The sequence below is a fragment of the Macaca fascicularis genome, chromosome 7 (genome assembly GCF_037993035.2).
Source record: "Macaca fascicularis isolate 582-1 chromosome 7, T2T-MFA8v1.1".
NCBI classification, from domain to species: domain Eukaryota; kingdom Metazoa; phylum Chordata; class Mammalia; order Primates; family Cercopithecidae; genus Macaca; species Macaca fascicularis.
In genome coordinates, this window is record NC_088381.1 from 45,388,157 (window position 1) to 45,411,757 (window position 23,601).

Below are 23,601 nucleotides of genomic sequence, written 5' to 3' on the forward strand. Positions count from 1 at the left end.
AGTGCTAGAGATTCAGACAGATTTTCTCCCCTGTGCCCTCTGGGGACAAGTGATGTGGACAGAAGGGAGAAGCCAGGGACTTGGCTGACACAGATGCAGGACTCCCAGCCTTTGAGTGAGGGGAGGAGGGAGCAAGAGACTCAGAGTCTTCCCGGGAATCACTGCTTCAAAAGCAGTGGCTTTTCATTCTCCCTGTGGGGAGCTCAAGAATACAGAGGCTCAGGCCCCATCATCAAGTCCATTTTGTTGGCTGGGGAGAGACCCAGGTGTCAGTACTTATGAAAAAACATGTCTGCGGGCAAATTTAAGCAGTGAGGGCTGAGAACCACTGCTCCGGAGAGGCCAGGAGGTCTGGTCAGAGGCTGAGGCCCCAGCCCCCAGGCACCTCTCCCTGCCAGTTTCCCTGGGGAAGTCATGAGTTTGAAGAGTAGGCAGAGGTCAGGTGTCATCACTGAGTCACTCATCAATGGCCAATGAGAGTGCAAAGGGTAGCTCTGAGCACAGGATGTGTAGTGAGACTCCTGGGTTTAGCTCCCAGTCCCACCACTGCCAACTGGGGGTCCTTAGCAAGGTACTTACCTCTTTTCTGCCTGTTTCTACATCTGCAAAATGGGCACAATAATGTCAAATTTATGAGGATAATGAGGACCAAATTAGGTAATTCCTATAAGCTGCTTCTAAATGCATTACCTATAAAATTTTATTTTTATTTGTTTATTTGTTTTACTTCACATTTGTGTATTCATTATTGTATTGATCTTGTGCTGGTCTCATATGAGAGATTCAGAAATGACTTAAGACATCATCCCAACCATCAAGGAGTTTAGAGTTAGACCTGAACACAGGAAAAGCAATGCACCAGGGCAGGGCAGCTTGCCCTCAGTGCCTGAGGGTGGTTTATGGACCTTCAAGTGCAGATGGGTCCCCAGGAAGAAAGAGTGTGTTGGTGGGGGGTGGTCAGGGAAGGTGTGTGTTGGGAGAGAGATGAGTAAAATTCCAGGGTGCAGAGAGAAGAGGGCAGGCATCTCTTTGGAGTGTCTTGGGGTTGGGGAGGTGGAGGTAACCACGTGCCTGGGACAATAAGGAGAGCCTGGCTATAGCATAAGGAGCTCGTGGGAGAGGAGACTCTGCATCACGGTGGAGTGAGAGGCACTGTGACAAGTGTGGTCTTCATCTGCAGGATGGGATGGGGAGATGTGAGCAAGCAATGGCTTCTGCTCTGAGCCTGTACGATTATATTAGGTGACTCGGTTATTGGCTGAGCTGAATCTTGCAGGGGCAGCCTCATCTCCCTCTGTCTGCTTACCTCTGCCATAGACCCTCAGGCTTACGGGTACAGCCTCCTTCCTGCCCCACACACCCTGGTGTATCCCCATGTCCACGCCTCCCCATATTGTAGCTAACATAACTTGCTGAGCTTCTAGTGTACCAGTTCGATGAGGCTCTGTGCTGAGGGAGTTTGCTCACTCTTACGTCTATACCCAAAATCTTCCCTCCCTGCCCCCAAACTGGAAACACAGCCTTCCATAAAGACACCTCCTCCAACCCCACCACCACCCAAACCAGCAACATCAGTGCTGGAGAGAGGAAGAAAAGGGGAAGGGCCAGCATAATTTGGGTGGGGCTTTGCATATATTAGTAATAACAATTACAAATATTCAACAATAATGGTACATTACCATAATGACCAAATCTCCGGTGCCTTCTACGTGCCAAGCACTTAGCAGGCATGACCTCATTTAATTCTCACAAGAGTCACAGAGAAACCCCATAGCCCAGTTAAGCACACACCCTATGGAGTGGAAGGCCTGGGTTTGAATCCTTTCTCTGTCCCTTCTTGCCTGGATGACCTTGGGCAAGTTACTGAATGCCTGTGCCTTAGCTTCCTCCCCTGTGATATGGGGAAGATAATAGCGTCTGCCTCACTGGGTTGTGATGAACACTAAGGAAGGCAGTATTTGCAAAGTGCTTAGAATAGTACCTAACATGTAGCAAGTACACCACTAACTGTCAAATACATTAAAATATGTAACATATCACTTTATCCATTTTATAACAAGGGGATAGAAACAGGTGAGTCAAAGGACTTTACAATAGTTACGTGTATTAAGCCCATGGTATGAGCCAAGTAATGTTACAGTCACTGTACATGCATTTTCATTTAATCCCCACATCAGCTCCATGAGGAGGCACCATTATTATCACCACAGTTGATACACAAATGGGGTCCTAAAAGGTAGATCAACTTGCTCACGACAGTAGCTAATAGAGAAAGGCCTTTTCCCAGGGCTTTTCCTGCCTCCTCTGGAGTCTACATGGGCTCACCCAGCCTCTCCATTCATTCCCTGAGGCTAAGCATTGCTGGGTACAAGAGACTTTCTGCTGAGAGGGATGCCTTCAGTTTCCCATGTGATGTGGAAGATAAGGCAAGCTGGGGAAAGGGCAGGATGAGAATGTGGGAGGGAGGGACCAGCAGGTCTCCTGGGACAGATGTGCCATTTGCCTCCAGATGGGGCAGGGAGGAATGAATTGTAATTGGACAGCAGAGATGCTGTAACTTTATTTAGAGTTAGCAGAGGAGAGCCAGGAAGGTGAGGCCAGCGAGGTCTGCTGGGGGAGCCATGGGATCATGCTGGGGAGTGCTGAATGTGTCTTGGAGTTTTGCAAAGTTGTTGCCCCATCAGCGGGGCTGGTCCACATTGGAAATTCTGGAGTAGTTCTGAATGAGTCAATGTCTGAGAAAATCATTTAGTTCAGAAGTTCAGGAGAATAATTGGAAAGACTCCATTGCAGGTCTGCTGTGTACGGTTGTCTGAGTTGTGCCCTGCACAAAGGCACCTGGCAGGGGGTAAATGGGGTCTGAAATCCAGTCCACATTCCACTCCCTGAGCCTGGAGCTGATTCTGCTGGAGGAAGAGGCACCTTTCGCTATTCTCATAAAAGTGCCCTGTGGACTGGAGTGGTCCTGACTCGGTGGAAGAGGTGAGGAGAGAGACTTTATCCCCGGAGGTGGATTGACAGAGGCCGGACTATGCCAGTGGTTTGGTACTCAGGCAACCACAGCTTTGACTTTCACAGAAACCAGGAGGGCCCAAACAAAGAGCCCAGGTGCTGGGGAAGAAACGATGTGCAGGGAAAAGCTGTGCACTGAGCAGCTCCCAGGGCCTCCGCATGTCCTTATGAAATGGACAGGGGACCAGCAGGAGGGTCAGTGACAGGAGCAGCCTCAGTGGGGATCAGATCAGGAGGACCTGGATGAGGCTGAGGCAGAAGCTAATTGAGAACCCTGACCTGATGACTGGGACCCAGCTCGCTGTGGAGTCAGGAGCTTGGGCTCTTAAACCAGCGTGTGTGTGTGTGTGTGTGTGTGTGTGTGTGTGTGTGTGTGTTCATGCGTGTGTGTCTGTGTGTGCTGTGTGCATACACATGCACTACGTCTAAGTGGACACCATGAAGGAAAAGCACACCAGTAGAAAGAGTCCTTTAAAAACCAGGAATCCAAAAAGGTAGGTAATGCCCCGCCAGAGGCACCGCTGCCCTGGAGGAGTTGCCTGATGCTGTGTTCTGTCACCCAGCATTGCCATCATGTTGGAAGAGAAAAGGGAGGGTGCTGGTGTTTGCTCAGTGCCCACCAGGCACCGTGCCAGATGTTCTGCATCCATTACCTCATTTTCCTCTCCACCCCTCTTCCTCATGGCTTCTGTAGCAATGACATCATTCAGTGGAATAAAGAAAGAAAAAGAGGGAAAAAATCTCCTTTCAAGGCTCGGCAGTGTTGCTGGACCCAGGGGATGCTGTGTGGGTTGCTCCCCCTGACCCAAGTGGTCATTGTTATCATCCCCTGAGCTGTGCAACTTTTCCAGCAACTGCATGGCAGGCACAGGCAGCTGCATCAGCACACCCCAAGGAACTGTGCTGAAGGATGAGAGAAAACCTCGAAACGAAATGGTTTTCTTTGTTCCTGGCAGGAGCAGGCCTGCTAGGCTTGAGTGGGGCTCTGTGGTCTCTGGGCCTCCTTAAAATAGCAAAGTTCTTTGCTGTGGGGGCAGAGAGACCTCATGGGGACAGGTCACAGGCAGTGTCCAAAGACTCAGAGATCTGCTCCCCTCTCCCTCTCTTCTTTATTTCCATCAGTTGAAATGCTTTAGGCTGCAAGTAACAAAGAAAGCCAAGACTGACTCAATCTATAGGATTTTCATGGTTTTTCAAATAAGAGTTGCAGAGGAAGGAGGTCCTAGGTTTGGTTGGTGGCTCCACAGTGTCATCAAGGACCCAGGCCTCTTCTGTGCTTCTGGTCTGTCTTCTCCTCATTTTGGCCTTTTGGTTGTAGGCTTGTTACCTCTTGGCCACAAAATGGGTTCCAGAACGCCAGGATTTACCTCCTCAAATGCAAGCAAAGGCAGGAAGCAAGCAAAGGTGTGTGCCAGTATGCCAAGAAAGAACTTTTCTTATGTCTCTCTCCTTAGTGAGACAAAAATCTTCTCAGAAGCCCCCTAGGGGACTTCCTCCTATGTCTCACTGGCCAGAACTGGGTCTTGGGCCCTCTCCCAAGGGTGAGGGGTGTTCCTGTGGTCGTGCAGGGCAGTGGTGGGGGTGGGGCTGGGAATGGCAGGTACAAGTCCAGTCAGCAGGTCTGCCTGCTCCCTTCTCCAGGAGCTTGTCCCTGTGCTCCCAGGGAACACCTGGATGTCCAGGTTCTGAAGTGGTGAAAGGCCAGTCACTTGCCCGTCAGTGGGTTATGGACAGTCTCCATGTATAGGGCATTGTGAGGAAGACCAAGAGGATGGAGGTTGTCCTGAGAAGGAGACAGTATTACCCCCATTTTTATAAATGAGAACTCAAGCTCCAAAAAGTTAATGAACTTGTCTAGGGCTTGTTATGCATTTTATAATATTTTATAGATGAGAACACAAGCTCCAAAAAGTTAATGAATTTGTCCAGTCGATACCTAGTAAATGGTGGCACTAGGATTTAAACCCGTATCTGTCTGTGAAGCCATCCTGTGTTTGGCCCACTTTGGAACAGTGTCCTCTCTCCTTCCAGAATCTCAGCCAGGAAGTTGGCAACCTTTAGAGTTCCTGTGCATTCCAGCTCTCAGAGCTGACACCAGGGCCCAGCTTACAGCGTCCGGGAGAAGTTAATCTCAACACGTGTAAAGAGAACCAGTCAACCCTGAAGTACACACCAGGTGCCAGGGGGCAGGGTGGCAGCCAGGAAATGCCGCAGGTGTTCAGGGGAGGGTAGGTCCCTGGGGATGGGATGGTCAGAGACCCCGTGGGGCCAGTTCATTTACCGCTTGACATCAGTAGCCACACCAGAGAAGGTGCGGACGCCTGCACACAGACAACCCCTCCTGAGTTGCCAGGAGGAGAGGAGGAGATGCTTCTGGCAGTCAGTGTAAACAGGCTGCTGGAATGGCCCTGATGGCCACCAGGGAGGGCCACATGCCACCCCTCAGCATCACTGGAGCAGGCTCTCTGTTGGTTGCTAGCAACGGATTCTGTTGACCTTTAGTAAATGAGGGAGTCTGGGCTAGAGAGTGACCAGCAGCCAGGCTGCCCAGGCTCTCAGGCCTCAGATGCCTGGAATTTCAGAGCTAGAAGGTACTCAGATTTCCGTTATCTTGACTGCCGCAGTGGGGTCTCTGGGGTGGTGATGTGAGTGCCTCCTGCACCAGCAGCCCCCATGTGGCATAACTCCTTGGGTGCTATTCATCCACACGGCCCATCTGTGCAGGGTACAGCCCTCATGGTCTTAGCTGGCAGCCCTGACAACTTGGATGTGCAAAGAAGATACAAGTTTATTTCCTCTGAAGCTTGTCTGGTGTCATCCGGGAGCCCCACCTGGTAGGTAGCCGTGATAAAACGCATTCAGCTCGGTCCAGTGGAGTTGGTCTGATTCAGTAACTTATGATGTAAAGGCTCACCCTTTGGGGGATAATTGTTGTTGTTGTTGTTGTTGTTGTTGTTGTTTGAGATGGAGTCTCGCTCTGTCGCCCAGGCTGGAGTGCAGTGGCGTGATCTTGGCTCACTGCAACCTCCACTGGTCCCAGGTTCAAGTGATTCTCCTGCCTCAGCTTCCTGAGTAGCTGGGATTACAGGCGTCTACCACCATGCCCAGCTAATTTTTTATGTATTTTTAGTAGAGATGGGGTTTCACCATGTTGGCCCGGCTGGTTTTGAACTCCTGACCTCAAGGGATCTACCCACCTCAACCTCCCAAAGGGCTAGGATTACAGGTGTGAACCACCGTGCCAGGTGGGGGTAATTTGACATCTGCTTGGATGACTCCAAAGGCATCACCTTTCAGAACTCCTCCTCCCCTGGCCTCTGTGGATAGAGATGGCCCAGGCTCATGTGACTTCAAGGGTTGGAGGAAAAGGGCCCTAGCTCCCCAGTGGACCTTAAACATGTCCTGACTGATGCCCCTGAGGTGTGGCTGGTCTGTCCTCTCCCAGAGCATTCTTTGGGCATCTCCTGCTGATGTCTAAACTGTCTCCCTAACAGCCTCTGAGCCCGCACCTTGCCCCTGCCCATGCCAACCTCGCACTAGCTTGTGGATCTCAGACCTTCCACACCCTGCTTCGGGGCTGTGCGGAGACTGCTGCGTCCTCTCCACCAGCCAGGCGCCAAAGGAGGCTCAAGGGCATGCTCCAGGCTCTCTGGCCACACCCCTCACCATCTCATTCAGTGAAGCCAACTTCTGTTTGACCCACTGCTTGTAATAGTGTCCTTTCTCCTTCCAGAATCTCAACCAGTAGGTTGGGGAGACACTCCTGTGTTCTCAGAGCACCCTCAACACATTTTCCCCTGAGGTTCTGGCCCAAAGTACAGGAACTCCAAGCACACTCCTGAACATCCATGTATCTGTTTCTGCTTCCCTTCTCATCCCACAGTCCTGCAGGCTGCAAGGGTGAGGCTTCCCCTTCCTCCTGGTGTCCAGCCAGGACCTCCCTGTGATGGAGTCAGCCAGACAGGACTCTTCATTTGCTAACATGGAGAGACGGGAGTTAAGAAAAGTCCTCTGTCAACAATTCTGTCTCTTAAGATATTTTGTGGCTGCGGAATCCTATCTTGGAAGTCGGAATGTAAATTTGTTTGAGTCCTGCTTTAACAGTCTGAACTCTCCCTGGATAATGGATATCATTTATTTATTTTGTATTTTTGTAGTTTTTTGGAGGCAGAGTCTTGCTCTGTCATCCAGGCTGGAGTGCAGTGGCATGATCTCGGCTCACTGCATTCTCCATCGCCCGGGTTTAAGTGATTCTCATGCCTCAGCCTCCTGAGTAGCTGGGACTCTAGGCGCACGCCAGCATGTTTGGCTAATTTTTTTTTTTTTAGTAGAGATGGGGTTTCGCCATGTTGGTCAGGCTGGTCTCAAACTCCTGACCTCAAGTGATCTGCCTGCCTTGGCCCCCCAAAGTGCTGGGATTACAGGCGTGAGCCACCGTGCCTGGCCAATAAATGGATGTGATTTAGCGGAACAGCAGGAAGGTCACACCTAGTAAATGCAGAACAGTGCACTAACATTATTTTAAAAATTGCAGTGATCCCCTTTACATTCTTCTCTGACCTCTTCTCCATCTCGCTTCCCTCTGCTTATGGCTTCTGCCTCTGCCACCAACTAGTGGTGCAATGTAGCCCACATTTAAACCCTTCAAGGGGAGGAGCTGGCTGGTTTAGCTGTCACCATTGAGTGTGGATCACTCCTATGGAGCAGAGCTGTGTGCTGGACAGTCATGTGGAATGCTACGCGACCACCTAGAATGAGGTGGCCTCCCTTGTGAATTGGGGGAACAGAAGGCGTTGTAGGGCGTCGTAGGGGAACTGTTGGTCACAGATCCCAAGAAGACTCCTCTTTCCTTGCTGCATCCTAAATTAACTACTGGATTCTTTTTTTTTTTTTTTTTTTTTTTTGAGACGGAGTCTCGCTCTGCCGCCCAGGCTGGAGTGCAGTGGCCGGATCTCAACTCACCGCAAGCTCCGCCTCCCGGGTTCACGCCATTCTCCTGCCTCAGCCTCCCGAGTAGCTGGGAGTAGCGCCCGCCACCGAGTAGCGCCCGCCACCTCGCCCGGCTAGTTTTTTTTTTTTTGTATTTTTTAGTAGAGACGGGGTTTCACCGTGTCAGCCAGGATGGTCTCGATCTCCTGACCTCGTGATCCACCCGTCTCGGCCTCCCAAAGTGCTGGGATTACAGGCTTGAGCCACCGCGCCCGGCTTACTGGATTCTTTTTACAAGGCAGTGAGTGAGAGGTGGAGAACATCATGAGACAGTCATCACGGATGTTTTCAAACAAAACCCATTGATTTCCTCAGTAACATTGTTTAATTTAAAAAAACAAGTTTCTGCTCTGGTTTCTAGACCCTCAGCTGGTGAGGCCCCTTGAATTGTTTCCAGAGTCCTAGAGGAAATAGTTACTCCTACACACACACACACACACTCTCTCTCTCTCTCTCTCTCTCTCTCTCTCCTTGGGGACAGCACAGGGTGGACAGTGCAAAGGGTTTATCTCCAAATAAGCTCTGTGCATGGGGCCTGGGATCTATTTATTTATGGGCAAGTTGATTTATTACCCCTTTTTATACCCAAAATGATTAGCAGTAATATAAAGAACTTCAGCTTCTCCTTTCTCATTTGGGGCACTGAGAGATGGGCCTCCTTTTATTTGAACAGAGAAACTACAACAAAGCCAGCAGACGGTCCTTCTCTTCCATGCCGTCCCCTGGCTGTAATGTAGATAGATTATCTCTTGGGAAGGGGAAGGCCCATCACCAGTTACCATATTCCCCTGGGGACAGTTTATCAGTCCATCTTTTTCTGCACTGGCAGGTGACAGGGAGCAAGGTCTTGGTCTGTGGACCAGGGACCAGGCCAGGCACTCTGAACACGGGATCCCAGTTATCCTGAGAGTTGGTCAGGGCATGTCACAGGCAGGGAGCCTCGGCAGTGGCAGCTGTGCCTGGCATCTCCCCAGCTCAGCCTTTAGCCTTGACTATGAAACAGCCTTTTAAAAAAGTTGGTCAGCCTCGCCTACCAAGAGGCTGGAGGCCATGAAGGAGGATGTGAGAAGTAGGACCTACTGTGGAAAGAGAATAGGGCTGAAAACCAGAAGTCCTGGGTTGAATTCCACCAGCCCTTATTAAGCACTTGCTGTGTGCACGATCTTGTGCATGACAGTCTAGAAATACAGAAGAAAGCCCTCGAGGGATGCATTAGGCCCAGCTCTTTTACTCACTCGCTGGCCGGCAGGGTGGTTGTCAAGGGCAAACCCAAAGCACTTTTGAAGGTGCAGATTGATTGATAAAATAATCTTTGTTGAGCAGTCATGGTTAGCAAAGCACGTTCACACACAGTATTATTTCACTCGATCCTCCTAACCATCCTAGGAAAAACATGAATTATATCCATTTTTCTGATGGAGGAACTGGGAGGTAAAGGGACAGATGCAAAGTCACAGAGCTGAAGCTTCAGAGGGCCCAGTGCTCCTTGCAGTGCCGCTCAGGGACCAAAGTCTGGTTCCGGGACCAGTAGCTTCAGCATCACCTGGCAATGAGTTAGGGATGCAGATTCTCGGGCCCCACCCTCGACTTCCTGAATCAGAAACAATGGGCCTCAGCAATCTGTGTTTTCACAAGCCCACCAGGTAATTGTGATGCACGTGCAAGTTTGAGAAGCACTGAGCTGGAGAGTGATTCTCAATTTAATCATCTGTGTGAACCACCTGGACCACACCATGTTCAACCGTAGATTCTGATTTGAGTCAAGGGTGGGGCCTGGGATTCTCCATTTCTTACCAGCTTCCAGGTAATGCCAGTGCTATTGGTCCACAGGTGGTCCATTGAACAGCAGAGATCCTAAACAGCAATCTCCTGGTGGGCTTGGTTAAAATGCACATTCCCTAGCTCATTCCCACAATGTGTGATTCTGCAGGCTGGAAGTGGGGCCCAGGAGCCTGCATTTCCACAAACACTTCAGGTGATTCTGAGGCAGATGATCTGGGGCTCCAAGGACCTGTTCCCTGGAGCTCGAGCTTGCAGACCATCCACGCTGGCCTCATTTTCAAAGGTTTTCCACCTTCACTCCTCTCCCCACTGGACTTGAACCACCCATTTGATCTCCTGCCAGACTTTGGGCTGAGGGGGTGCAAGTTGGAGGCCATCTCTGAGCCAGCAGGGCCCTCAGTTCCTCAAAATAGGTCAGGAGTCTGGCACAGACCAGCCTCAGTGGCTGCAAATAGAAACCATCTGTTGGGCCTGTGTTTTGAGCTCCACCGCCCCTCTCCGCCTGATCAGAGAAACACAGAACTCAGAACCCCAGCGTAGCGTGGATCCTTCCCAGCAGGCCTGGGTTCTGCTCTGCCACTGCCTGCCCGGATAGACTCCCATGGGATCTGCCTGCAGGGAAGAGGTGGCGGCACCAGATTCTACCACCCCAGGGCAGGAAGCTTGCAGTGTGGACCGGCCATCCAGAGACAATACTGTGTGACCTTGGACGAGTCGCTCCTCCTCTCTGGGTCTCTGAAATGAGAGGCTGGATTTAGGGGACCTGTGAGTCCTCTTCTGCTCTGACAGGATACAGTTCCTTCAAAGCCTTTTTGTGTCAGGACCACATGGAGGAAAAGTTAGGCCCAGAGGAGGCAGACATTTCCTTTTCCTGGCTCTCTGTGCAGAGTGAATATTGTGGGATCTGGTCCTGTGAACATGGGGATGGACGAGGTTCGCGATCTGGAGCTCCAAGGGGACTTTTGTAGGCCCTGAGGCAAAGACTTGGGTTGCTCTTCCTTGTCCCTGCCCTCCGATTCCTTCCCTCACTCGTATATTTCGTAACCATTTATCAAGATGATGTTAGGCCCAATGGGAAGCCCGGAAAAATGGGAGGAATGAGGTGCAGTCCCCGCCCGCAACAACAGCCAGGATAGTTGGGGAGCAGACAAGTAAAGGAGAGACCTCGGTGACAGGTCTGAATCAGATCCCAGCTCCTCCACTTCAGTGACCTGGACAAACCCAGTCACGTCTGGAAATGGGGATAATAATTGTACCTGTTTCTCAGGGTTATTTTAAGGATTGTGGGATATAATGAAGGTAAAATGCTCAGCTCATCGTGAGCACTAAACACACATTGGCTGTTGTCAGTGTGGTGAACCAGGAGCAAGGGGAGCACAGCATGAAATCTGGGGGCCTCGGGAAGGACTTCCCAGTGCCCGTCTTGGGGGAGGTGGGAAGCTGTCTTGAAGAGACTGAGGCAGAGGAGGCTACAGCCTTCTCCTTACATGTCCGGCCTTGTTCACCGGAGCAGGAAAGGCTGCCGGGATTCGGGGCAGAGGCCTGGTGCAGAATAGACCGTGTCTCTGGCTGGGCTTGCACTGGGTGGTGGATGCATGCTGCGTATCCTCCCCTCTAGAGACTGTGGAGAAGGCGCCGTCCCAGCCCTGCCTGTTCCCACTTGGCTTTGATCCGCTCCCTGATAGCATGAGGGAGGCAGGACAGAGCTGGGTGGCGAGGAGGCATTCCCATTTCCTGGGTGAGAAGAATGAGGGGCTTGCCCGAGAGGCCCTGTGAGTTCGTGGGAGAACTGGTCTGGAACCCAAGAATTCCATGTTTGCCAGAGATGCAGAGAAAGACGGTGGAGTGACTCCAAATTGTAGCCTTCCTAAGTCCCTGTACACCCCACCCAGGAACTTCCAGGAGTGGCGGTTTGGATTGATTCTTGTCTTCTAGGATTTAGGACTTTTAGTAGCTAACTGATGACTTTTAGGAGCTAATTGATGTCTTTTCTCCCAGTGCTGTCCAATGGAACACACTGCAGTGATGGAAATGCTCTGTAATCTCTGCTGTCCCATATGGTAGCCACTAGCCACATGTGCCTATTGAGCTCTTGATATGTGGTTAGTCTGAGGAAGAATTTTCCATTTAATTTTAATTCATCTGAATTTCAACAGCTGCATGTGGCTGGTAGCTACCATATAGGACAGTGCAGTTTCAGCCTACTCTAAGGTACACAGGCAAGAGGAGATACTCCCAAATATTGGTTCCACAGATCCATGCCTTCAAAACACATTTCCCAGACGATTCTGATGCATAACCGAGTTTGGAAATGGTCAGGGCAGGGGTCTGAGAGATGCTATGCTGAGGGAAATGGCACAGTTCATGCATCTCCCATTGTCTGTTTGGCTTTCTCATTTTACAGAGGAGGACACTGAAGCTTGAAGTCCACTGGGAATTACTGCCCAGGCTGGCGAGCCCCTCGGGACTGTGGGCTGGTTCCCTCTGCTCCCTCCAGTTTGGAAATATTCACTGTGTTCCTCCTGTGTGTCCAGCCTTCCTGGGTGGAGGAGGAACAGATGATCAGCTCTCCCTCATGACCCAGAATGCTGTGGATGAGATGGAGCTGTTGATAACCGTGTCTTTCCTTCATGACAGTGCCACATGATTTTCTCTTGTGTTCTCATGTTCCATCCTCATACAGATTCCAGGACCCAGGTCAGTTGATACCCACATATCACAGAAGAGGACACTGAGCCCGGAGAAGGAAGGTGGCTTGTCCCAGGTCACACAGCTAGTGACCAAACAAGATGGAAAGTGCCAGTCTTTCTCTGACAGCCCATGACCCGGGAGTGGCTCTGTCATATATCGTGATGGGCTGCCCCATGGGAGCTACCAGGGCAGATCTGAGAGGTCTCCTGGGCTCCCCACATTACACAGCTCTTTCCCAGAGGGCTTACTCCCAGCCCTTTGATGTGAATGTAGCCACATTGCCCCTTCACCTGAGTCAGAAACTTAAAAAAAAGTGCTCTCTTACATGTTTGTGTTCCAGTTAAAAACTAAATTTTGCTCATGTCATCATCTAGAAAATGCACCCGCTGTCCACAATAAATCATTTTTGAGATCCGAGGACAGGATACAATTTGCTTCCATGTGGAGTATACATAGTGATTATCTCAGAAGAGGAAAAAATGCTATCCTACATTTCTTGAGAGGCTATAAGGGCCATTTAGCTGCAAAATGAATACTTCTTCCTTCCGGGCCCTCCCCATCTGGGAGGGAGACCAGGATGGCCCTGGGCCCAGGGAGAGGCTGCCAGGGAGCAGGCCCAGCAGCTGTGCACATCTGGAATCCAGAACCTCTCCCTCCCTCTCCTGACCCTCAGACCAGCCCAGCCCAGCCCTGTCCTCCTCCTCCTGGCAAAGCCTGACCTCCCCAAGTAAACATTTGATTATTTGAAGTCAGAGACTCTCCCTCACAGGAGAAGGAGAGAGGGTAGAGCTAGTGTGTAGCAAGCACCCGTCCTGGGCCAGACACTTTCCCAAGGAATTTGTATTTGGTCACTTCATTGTATCCAGTGAGCTGGATGACATTATTCTCATTTTACAGTTAAGAAAACTGATATTCAGACAGGTTGAGTAGGTAGTCCAAAGTCGTACAACTAACAAGTAGCAGAGCCAAGATAGAAACCACAGGATTCTTTCTGACTCCTAAAACCCTTCCTGCTATACAGTTTCTTTACACTTTTGTGTAGGGCCGTGGATTTATGGAGCTATTGGGGAGGGGTAAGAGTTGAGGTGGAGAGGCTGAAGGAGGAGAAGATGCGTGTTGTATTGGAAAGAGAAGTAGACTAAAGAGTCAGAAGTTCTTGGCTGAAGTCTTGGCTACACCATTTTGATAGCTTGTGACTTTGGACAAGTCTCTTAACTCCTCCATTAGCCACACAGACACTCTATGTTGTAAATGGGATTGTAGCACCTGCCTAGCTCTGCCTGCTGGACAGCAGCAGGGCTGACTGAGGCGGTGTCTGGAGAGGATCATGACTGCGGGTGGGCTTTTCAGGGTGGTTCTACGGGCACTGGCCCCTGGCTGATTCTGTGCTGTCAACAGCAAGGGACTCGCTAGGCCTCAGCCTGACAGCAGTACTGGGTTCCGAGGCGTCGATATTCTGGTGACAGGGAGCCTATTGGAGACAGGGCTGCATGACCAGAAGGAAGAACGTGGTAGAGGGAGGGCTCTTGAGGGAGGGTAAGGACCAGCCCCTCATCCTGTGGGCAAGGGCAGCACATCAGCCTGAAAATAAAATGCAAAACCTCAGCAGGCTGAAGTCACAGCCTTAGGGTGAGTTCCCTGAAGGAGGCACCTCCTTGGGCCTGACCTTGGCTCTTGCCCCCCTACTGTACTGAGAGATGATTCAGCCAGAGTCACTATGAGGCTCAGCTATAAGGGAACCCTGAACTAGGCATGGAGTGGGGTGGGGCTGTGCAGGGGCCAGAAGGAGTTGGATGATCTGGTAACTTACAATCCAGTAACTGGAGACAGAAAACATGCATATCTAAAGCTTGAAATAAGTGCCAAGCATTAATCAGCTCTGTGGGACGCCCTAAGAGGAGGTGGCTATTGCCATGTAAGAGCTGTTGTCATTCGGGGTCACAGCAACCCAACTGGGGTAGGGAAATATAGAGGAGGAAGACCCCCAGCCAGGGAGGGTGGTAGAACCAGGATGGTAGACCTCAAAGCTCCTCTCTGTTCCAACATCATGTGTTTAATAAAGTACAGGAACTCTATTATCTCAGGGCTGGAAGGCGATCTAGTTCCACTCATTAATCCACATCGTCCTTGGTCGGAGGTCATCCACCTCAATCTTGAAACCCCTCCTCCCCCCAGGGATAGGAAGCTCATTACCTATCAGGGTAGCTTCTTTTTCCAAGTTAGGCAGCTCTAACCATTAAGAACGTCTTTTCTTTTACGGAGTTCAAAACCAATCTTGAAAACCAGTCTCAAAACCAATATGTCCCAATCTTGTGTCTTGTGCTCATTTGTCCTAAAAGATTCAGAGACAGTGTGTTCTGCTCTCACTAGAACCAGTCGGGGGGAATCTACTAGTATCTGGGCAGGGCATCAGGGGTAAAGGCAAAGGGTCAGATTTTCAGGTCACCTCTTGGCCGCCCCCACTGATTTCCCTTTGAGGTCTCGGCAGGGATGAGGTCAGCCCCTTAGTAATGCAGATCCTTCTGCAGACACCCAGCTTTGGCCCACAGTGTGTACTGGTGCCTGGCCTGGCCTTCCAACCTCTGTCCATCACCTTCCAGAACAAACCTTTGGCACTGGCCAGGTGGCCGCCTCACTGCCACCAGCCAGACCAAGTGTGTGCTTACACATTCCCTCTGCCCTCTCCTCTCCTTTCTCATGCTTTACCAAAGCCAAGTAACTAATAATGGAGACATTGTAACCTGAATCAAATCAAGGCCTTAGACCTAACTCTTAAAGTTTACAAGGGATACAGGAACAACTTTAGCCATGCCCTGAAGCATCATGAGACAAATCTTTGGAACGTTTTATAAGACGACTGAGCTGATATCTTTCAAAAGGCAATGCCATTAAAAAAAAAAAAACATAGGGCTAGGAGTATTTTAGGTTAAAGAAGGCAAAAGAGAGTTCACAACCAAATGCAATACGGGAACCTAGGATTCACTGAATCTTAGTTCAGAAACTAAAATAGCTGTAGAAGGTATTTGGGGGAAATGTAAACACGGACTGGGCATTACATGGTATTGAGGAATGGTCAGTTTTCTTGGATGCGATGATGGTGATGTGCTAAGGAAATTGCCCTCCTTTGTAGGAAATGCTTAAGGAAGTAAAAAGGAGGCAGGAGTCATGATTTTTGCAAGTTCTTTTCCCATAATTCCACAGAAGTAGAAAGAAAGAGAAGGGCTGAGGTAGAGGGGGAGGAGCAGCTGGTGCTTGGAGCAGCAAAATGTCTTTCCCAAGGTCAGTAGGAGTCTGAATGGGGCGCGGAGCCAGGACTGCAGACTCCCAGCTCAGGGTCCTGTGTGAACACCTGTGCATAGGTTCACGTGGCATGGAGCTCCAGGCCCAGGGATATAGAGCCATTGATCAACAGCAGCCCCTGACCTCCCTTCCCCTGGCCCTTCCAAAGGCCCAGCAGAGAGAATCTCCATGCAGATCCAGCCCCAGCCTACCCGCCACGGTGGAGAGGCCAGCCCAGGCTTGCTGAGAGACAGACACTCTCCATTCTTCCCAGGAAGCAGGCCTGCCTCATTCTAGGGCCTGCCCAGGCCCATCCCCGGGGAACATGCTCAGTGGGAGAACATGCCTGCTCGCCCCGAGCCTGAGCGCTGTGGTCCCCTGGGATGCAGCATCCAGTTCAGAAGTGCTAGCTGGGCTGTGGGGGCAACAGGAGATGGATAAGGAGTCATTCAAGAAGACCACAAGTGTGCACACCAGAGCCTTCACCACAGATGCTTCCTTCCTGTGTCCACACCCTGAGGACTGGGGAGATGGGGAGATGGGAGAGAGAGGAAACAAGGGCAGAGAGTGGGAGGAAGCAGAAGGAGCAGGGAAAAGGAGAAGGGGGAGGGTGGACGAGGAAGAGGTGAAGTCAGATGGGAAAACAGGCACAGAAACTGCGGGCCGCTGAGCACTCCACCTGGGGAACCTGGGGTACGTGTGGACTTTGCCAGGTGGGCTCAGGAGAGCCTATCAGGTCAGCATGTCCTGTGCTGGGCACATGGCAAGCAGCTTGGCATTGGCTCCTCCCAAGCCCTTGGAGGTGATGGGGATGATTAGGCACCTTTATTTTTTTTATTTATTTTTTTTGAGACAGGGTTCAGCACTGTCGCCCAGGCGGGTAGTGCAGTGGTGCAACTCAGCTCACTGCAACCTCCACCTCCCAGGCTCAAGCCATCCTCCCACCTCAGCCTCCCAAGTAGCTGAGACTATAGGCGCATACTACTATGCCTGACTAACTTTGTATGTTTTTGGTAGAGACAGGGTTTAGCCATGTTGCTCAGGTTAGTGTCTCTAACTCCTGGGTTCAAGCGATCTGTCCTCCTCAGCCCCCCAAGGTGCTGGGATTACAGGAGTGACTCACCTCACCCGGCCTAGCCTCTTTTTTTTTGAGACGGAGTCTCATTCTGTTGTCCAGGCTGGAGTGCAGTGGTGCAATCTAGGCTCACTGCAACCTCTGCCACCTGGGTTCAAGCAGTTCTCCTGCCTCAGCCTCCCAAGTAGCTGGGATTACAGGTGCCTACCACCATGCCTGCTAGCCTCTTTAATATGGGAGTAGATGGAGGGGCATAGAGAAGTTAAGTGACTTGCCCAAGTCACACAGCAGGGTTGGGATTTGAATCTAGGTCTGTGTGGCTTTCAGTCCAGTTCTTGTGACCCTTCCCCTTGTTGTCCCCCAGGGAGAGCCTGCGGTGAAGTCTGCACTGGGAAGAGCACAGAACTGGGCACTCACTCTAGAAACAGGCCTTGTGCAGACCATCCCCGGTGCCCAGCCACAGGCTGTGCTGGGGTTGGAGACAGAACTTGGGTTCCCTGAGCCTTGGGTTCTGGTGGATGCTGAACTGTGTCATCTGTCTCCCCACTAAGCTGGACTCCCTTCATGGATGGGCTGGGCCTGCCACCAGGTCAGTTGCCCAGCAGGTCTCCCCATGGCCTCCAAGACTCACCTAGGCTGCCTGGGAAAAGTGCACAGTAGTCTTCAGTCCCTTTCAGAAGACCCTGGTATCACCTCCTGCCATCACAGAGCAGCGACACACCCCCAGGATGGGAGAGGCTAGGACAAGCTCTAGACTAGGAGCCCGCCCGGGGAGAGGTGCCGGCTGTCTGCGGATTCTGAGGAGGTCACTGTGGGCTATGCAGATCAGAGTGAATCCGGCCTTAAAGGCTGAGAGTTGGCTACACAGAGAAGACATTCCAAGCTAGAACTGCACTAGCAAGGAAGAGGAGGTTGGAGTGAGCAAGCTCAACACCTCTTTTCTCTTGTGTGGAAACTGTGGCATCAAGAATGTTCCGCGTGGAAAAGGCAGAGCAATACCTAGTGTCCTCACTTCAGATTAAACTTTTGCCAGGTCCACCAACCACCCATACTATATTTTTCATACTGTATTTTTCTTTGAATTGATTCACTTTTTGAAACTTAGCCTCATTAGCAGTAGTATCTGTGAAACCATGGATTTGACACGCAAGTTATATTTTTTTCTAAAGCAATTTAAAATAAACGCATGACTGGCTAAAATTAACTTCATCTCTGTAAACATGTAAAGGACCACCTGGGACCTCACTTTGGGAATAGTTGGTGTCCTGATAAGGAGCCAGTGCTTGGGGAAGGGAGAGCCTTGCCTGCTCTCCCTTCAGCTTGGGGAGGGAGGGGAGAGGCTTGCCTGAGGTCACACAGCCTGGGGAGGAGAGGGGAAGGCCTTGCCTGAGGGCACACAGTCAGCCTGGGGACGGGAGGGGCTTGCCTGAGGTCACACGGTCAGCCTGGGGAGGGGAAAGGGCAGTGACCCACCAGCCTCCCAGCCAATGCTCTTGCCTCTCCAGCATGACTTTATCCAGACAGTCTGGGGGAGAACAGAGAGTCAGCAGAGAGAGAAGGCAGGAGGGACAGGGACACAGCGTGGGCAAAGACAGGGAAGTAGGGAGGAGTAGAGAGCAGGGAGACTGGCCCAGTGGGATGGAGGGCAACCTTGGGAAGTGGAGAAGAGGCAGTGGAGAGGCAGGGGTTGGGGCCCAGAGAACTGGTGGAAGAGGATTTGCCTGAAGGTGAGGAGTGACTTCCCTGGGATTCTCCTTCTGGATTCTGAACTTCCTCCTTCAATAAAGAGGCCTTTGTGACTTAGCTCTTGGCTTGATTTAAATCAGATGTAGGCTGGGCGGCACCATGGCTCACGCCTGTAATCCCAGCACTTTGGGAGGCCGGGTCAGATGGATCAGCTGAGGTCAGGAGTTCAAGACCAGCCTGACCAACATGGTGAAATCTGTCTCTACTACAAATGCAAAAATTAGCCGGGCGTGGTGGTGGGTCTCTGTAATCCCAGCTACTCAGGAGGCTGAGGTGGGAGAATCACTTGAACCTGGGAGACAGAGGTTGCAGTGAGCCGAGATCACGCCATTGCACTCCAGCCTGGGTGACAGAGGGAGACCCCGTCTCAAAAACAAACAAACAAAAAGAGACAAACAAACAAACAAAAAACTGCACAAAGTATATCAGTTAGAACAGGCTAGGATATGCTGTAACAACAAATTAACTCCAAAATCATAGCGGCTTATATAACAAAAGTTTGTCACTCATGCAAAGTCTGCTATGGATTCTGTAAGTGCTCCAAGACAGCAGTGCCTCATGTAGTGACTCAGCAATCCAGATCGCTTTAATCGTGTGCTTTGTCATCACATGAGACTCTCTAGCTGTGATGGAAAAGTACTGATTCCTGGGCTGCATCCTCAAAATATTGGATTCAGTAGGTCTAGATTGGGACCCAGGAATCAGCATTTCTTACGAATGACATAGGAAGACCAGCGACCTCCCCCACCCCAGATGACTTTGATACAGGTGATCTGTGGGCCACATGCTGAGAAACCTTGCTTCAATGGGTAATCTGGCATAGGAGGAGTCTCGGATTTCCAGTCAGGAGACCTATGTTCATGGCCCTACTTAGCTGTGTAGCCTTGGACAAGTCACTTAACCTCTCTGTGCCTGATGATGTGATGATAACATCCAGGACTCAGAGATTTCTGAGGGTGTACCTGTGGATTAGAAATGCTAGATAATCTGAGGGGATGACAGTGGGTGGGGGGTTGCCTTCTTGCACACGGAGAGACATCTCCCCACCCCACTCCTGCTGTGGGCCTTGTCCTCAATCTTGGTGAACACTGGCCTCTGCTGTCCGCACCTCCCATACTGAACCGAGCACAGTTCCGGATACTCAGGAGGGAGTCTGTCTGTGTTCTTGCTTTGCTCTATCACGTGATAGGTTCCTGGGTAGTAAAAGGACCCTACAGCCTTTCTAGAAAGTGGGGTGGGCCTGTGTACCAAAAGCCCCTATGCCAATCTTTGTTCTTGTAAGACTTTATTCAAAGATTAAACCCACTAGAACGGGCTGGGCCTGTGAGTGTGCCCAAATTCTTGGATGCTTCTTCCTTTCCACCTCTTCCTGACGGGGGACCCAGGACCTGCTCACCTGCTGCACGTCTGAGCCGCAGCTTCCCTCCCCCCAGAGCCCAGCCCAGGCCCTTCATGGCACAGGGCCCAGCCTGACCCTTGTCTCTCCTGACCACTTACAGATGTCCTGGCGTCCGCAATACCGTAGCTCCAAGTTCCGGAATGTCTACGGGAAGGTGGCCAACCGGGAGCACTGCTTCGATGGGATCCCCATCACAAAGAATGTGCATGACAACCACTTCTGTGCCGTCAACGCCCGCTTCCTGGCCATCGTCACTGAGAGCGCAGGGGGCGGCTCCTTCCTCGTCATCCCCCTGGAGCAGGTAGGTGGCCCCTACCTTCACTCCACGGGAAGCTCCAGGGCAGAGGAGCCCTCCTTGGTCTCTCTTAGGCCTGTTGACCCTACTTCTCTCTGAGTTCCTACCTTTTACTTCCTCATCAAGCATCTAGTGGCTATGCCTTCTCCAGGATTTTCCTGAGATTCAACAGAACAAGTACAGGCCCTGGATCTGGGAGACCTGAGATCTCTTTCCAGAGCTTGCCTAAAGGTGTGCACTTGGACAAGCCACTCCCTTGGTGTATACAGGGTTTCATTCCCTGAAGGAGTGGGACACTCTGATGTCCAAGACCAGGTCTAGCTCTATCACTCTGTGTCCTGAGTGTCCTCTTGGTTTGGAGCCAGAAGGGATGGAGACCCAGCCATAAGTATTATACACTGAGCAACTGCAAAAATTATACACTTTTTTTTTTTTTTTTGAAATGGAGTCTTGCTCTGTCGTCCAGGCTGGAGTGCAATGGTGCGATCTCGGCTCATGCAACCTCTGCCTCCCAGGTTCAAGCAGTTCTCCTGCCTCAGCCTCCCAAGTAGCTGGGATTGCAGGCGTGTGCCACTGTACCCGGCTAATTTTTGTATTTTTAGTAGAGATGGGGTTTCACCATGTTGGTCAGGCTGGTCTCGAACTCCTGACCTCAGGTGATCTGCCCACCTCGGCTCCCAAAGTGCTGGGATTACAGGCATGAGCCACTGCGCCCGGCCCACTCATTTTTTTTTAAATTGCTCTCCACTGAGAGACTGGAAATAATTTACCTTCTTCCCCATCCTCCACCTCCTAGCTAAAGATTTCCCCTTTCTGCAGCTGCTTACGTGAATATAACAGATTAAATCTGCAAAGCCTAGATCATGAAATTTTTAAGCCAAAGCCATTCAGGCGGAGTCCCTGGAGGCCTGTGGGAGGTCACGCGCTTCAGGGAAAGTGCTCGCTGTCAGTCCCACTTGTTTATGGCTGAGTTCCCCCTTCCCAGCTTGACTCATCCCCACTCCCACCCTCCGCCAAATCGCTCAGGGGGAGGAAGAGGTGCATGTGGAAGGAAGCCTTGGTTCTCAAAATTCACTGTCAGCTGGTGGTGGAGGATGGATTTTTCCAGTCTCTCCTACCCACAGTGGGGGAGCACAGATTTGGAAAAGGCTTAGACCAGATCTTCCTTTCCACCAAAGGGGCAGCTGCAGGGACACTGAGGACAGAACCTGATGCACAGAGAGGTCTGAGGAGTGTGCACTTGGTGGTGGGAGGTCTGGGTTCTGCACTTGCCAGATTTGGGACCGTGCGCATGTCACTTCACTTCTCTGACCTTTATTTTCCTGTAATGGTAAAAGCAGGATCAGAAATCCTCCTCTGTCTACATCTGCCATGTTGGCCTTAAGTGAGATAATAGATGTGAAGCTTCTAGTGAACCACACAACATGTTAAGGATGTTTGGTTACTTTTTTGGGAAAGTTATCCACTCTGCTGGTCAACCTCGCAAAGGCTCACAGCTGCTCTAACACAGTCGGAAGGATCCTCAAGTGCAGCTTCCCTTCCCTCCTGAATCAGATGGCCTCAGGTCACTGTTGCCTCAGGCGCACACTCAGCTCCATCCACTCAGGCCTGCAGGTCCCCAGGAACATGTGGGCTGGTTCTTACTGAGGCTCAAACCTATTGCCGGCACCCTGCCATACTCCACATTAGGCTCACAAGGGTCAACAGTCAATACCTCACACCATAACAAAAATTAATTCCAGATGCATTAAAGATCTAAACATTTAAAATAAGAAAAGCTACAAGTGTTTTAGAGGAAAATGGAGTGCATGTTTAAAATCATGCAATGAAGAAAGACTTGCTAAGAAAGACAGGAATCCCCAAAATCATAAACGAAATGAATAGATTAGAATAAATTTTTAAAAGATAGTTTCTGTACTACAATGAGACACCTAAACAAAATGAAAACTCGAGCCACATACTTGACTACAGTATTTGCAATATAGAATAGACAAAGTATTCCTGTGAAGAGTATATAAAGAGTTCCAGAAAAATCAACAAGAAAAAGAACGTGGCCAGGCGCGGTGGCTCATGCCTGTAATCCCAGCACTTTGGGAGGCCAAGGCGGGTGGATCACCTGAGGTCAGGAGTTTGAGGCCAGCCTGACCAACATGGAGAAACCCCGTCTCTACTAAAAATACAAAATTAGCCAGGCGTGGTGGTGCATGCCTGTAATCCCAGCTACCTGGAAGGCTGAGGCAGGAGAATCACTTGAACCCAGGAGGCAGAGGTTGTGAACTGAGATTGTGTCATTGCACTCCAGCCTGGGCAACAAGATTGAAACTCTGTCTCAAAAAAAAAAAAAAAAAGAAAAGAAAAGAAAAGAAAAAGAAAAATGGGACTAGGGCCGGGTGCCGTGGCTCACGCCTGTAATCCCAACACTTTGGGAGGCTAAGGCAGGAGGATCGCTTAAGCCCAGGCTTAATCTGGGCAACCTAGTGAGACCCTGAGACCCTGTTTCTACAAATTGAAAAAAGAAAAAAGAAAAAACAAGAAAAATTAACTGGGCATGGAGGCTTGCCCTGAAGTCCCAGCTACTTGGGAGGCTGAGGTGGGAGCATTGCTTGAGCCCAGGAACTGGAGGCTGTAGTGAGCTGTGATCACTCCACTGCACTCCAACCTGGGCAATGGAGAAAAATCCTGTCTCTTAAAAAGACAGACAGAAAGGAAGAGGCTGGTTGTGGTGGCTCATGCCTGTAATCCCAGCACTTTGGGAGGCCGAGGTGGGTGGATCTCCTGAGGTCAGGAGTTCGAGACCAGCCTGACCAATATGGTAAAACCCCGCCTCTACTAAAAATACAAAAGTTAGCTGGGCATGATGACGTGCGCCTGTAGTCCCAGCTACTTGGGAGGCCGAGACAGGAGAATTGCTTGAACCCGGGAGGCGAAGGCTGCAGTGGGCGAGATCGCACTACTGCTCTCCAGCCTGGGCGACAGAACAAGATTCCAGCTCAAAAAAAAAGAAAGAAAGAAGGAAAGAGAGAGAGAGAGAGAAAGAAAAAGAAAAGAAAAGAGAAGAAAAGAGAGAAAAGGTCGGGCGTGGTGGCTTACATCTGTAATCCTAGCACTTTGGGAGGCGGAGGCGAGCAGATCACGAGGTCAGGAGATCAAGACCATCCTGGCTAACACAGTGAAACCCCGTCTCTACTAAAAATACAAAAAGAAAATTAGGCAGGTGTGGTGGCAGGCGTCTGTAGTCCCAGCTACTCAGGAGGCTGAGGCTGGTGAATGGTGTGAACCCAGGAGGCAGAGCTTGCGTGAGCCGAGATGGCCCACTGCACTCCAGCCTGGGCA

General features: G+C 50.8%; 1 protein-coding gene across 5 annotated transcripts in view; it reads left to right on the forward strand.

The window, feature by feature from the left end:
* The window catches only part of CORO2B (coronin 2B), a 151,312-nt gene that overhangs the window by 48,527 nt on the left and 79,184 nt on the right, over positions 1 to 23,601 (forward strand). For 2 of the 5 annotated variants that reach the window (XM_045395651.3, XM_065548115.2), the window contains exon 2: positions 20,074 to 20,274. The exons of 1 other annotated variant lie outside the window; for it this stretch is intronic. In XM_045395651.3, the coding sequence (XP_045251586.1) occupies positions 20,074 to 20,274 (201 nt within the window). Of the gene's footprint in view, positions 1 to 4,328; positions 4,417 to 5,043; positions 5,189 to 17,186; positions 17,418 to 20,073; positions 20,275 to 23,601 lie in introns of those variants that run through there. 2 more of the 5 variants (XM_065548114.2, XM_065548113.2) reach the window with 2 other exon arrangements.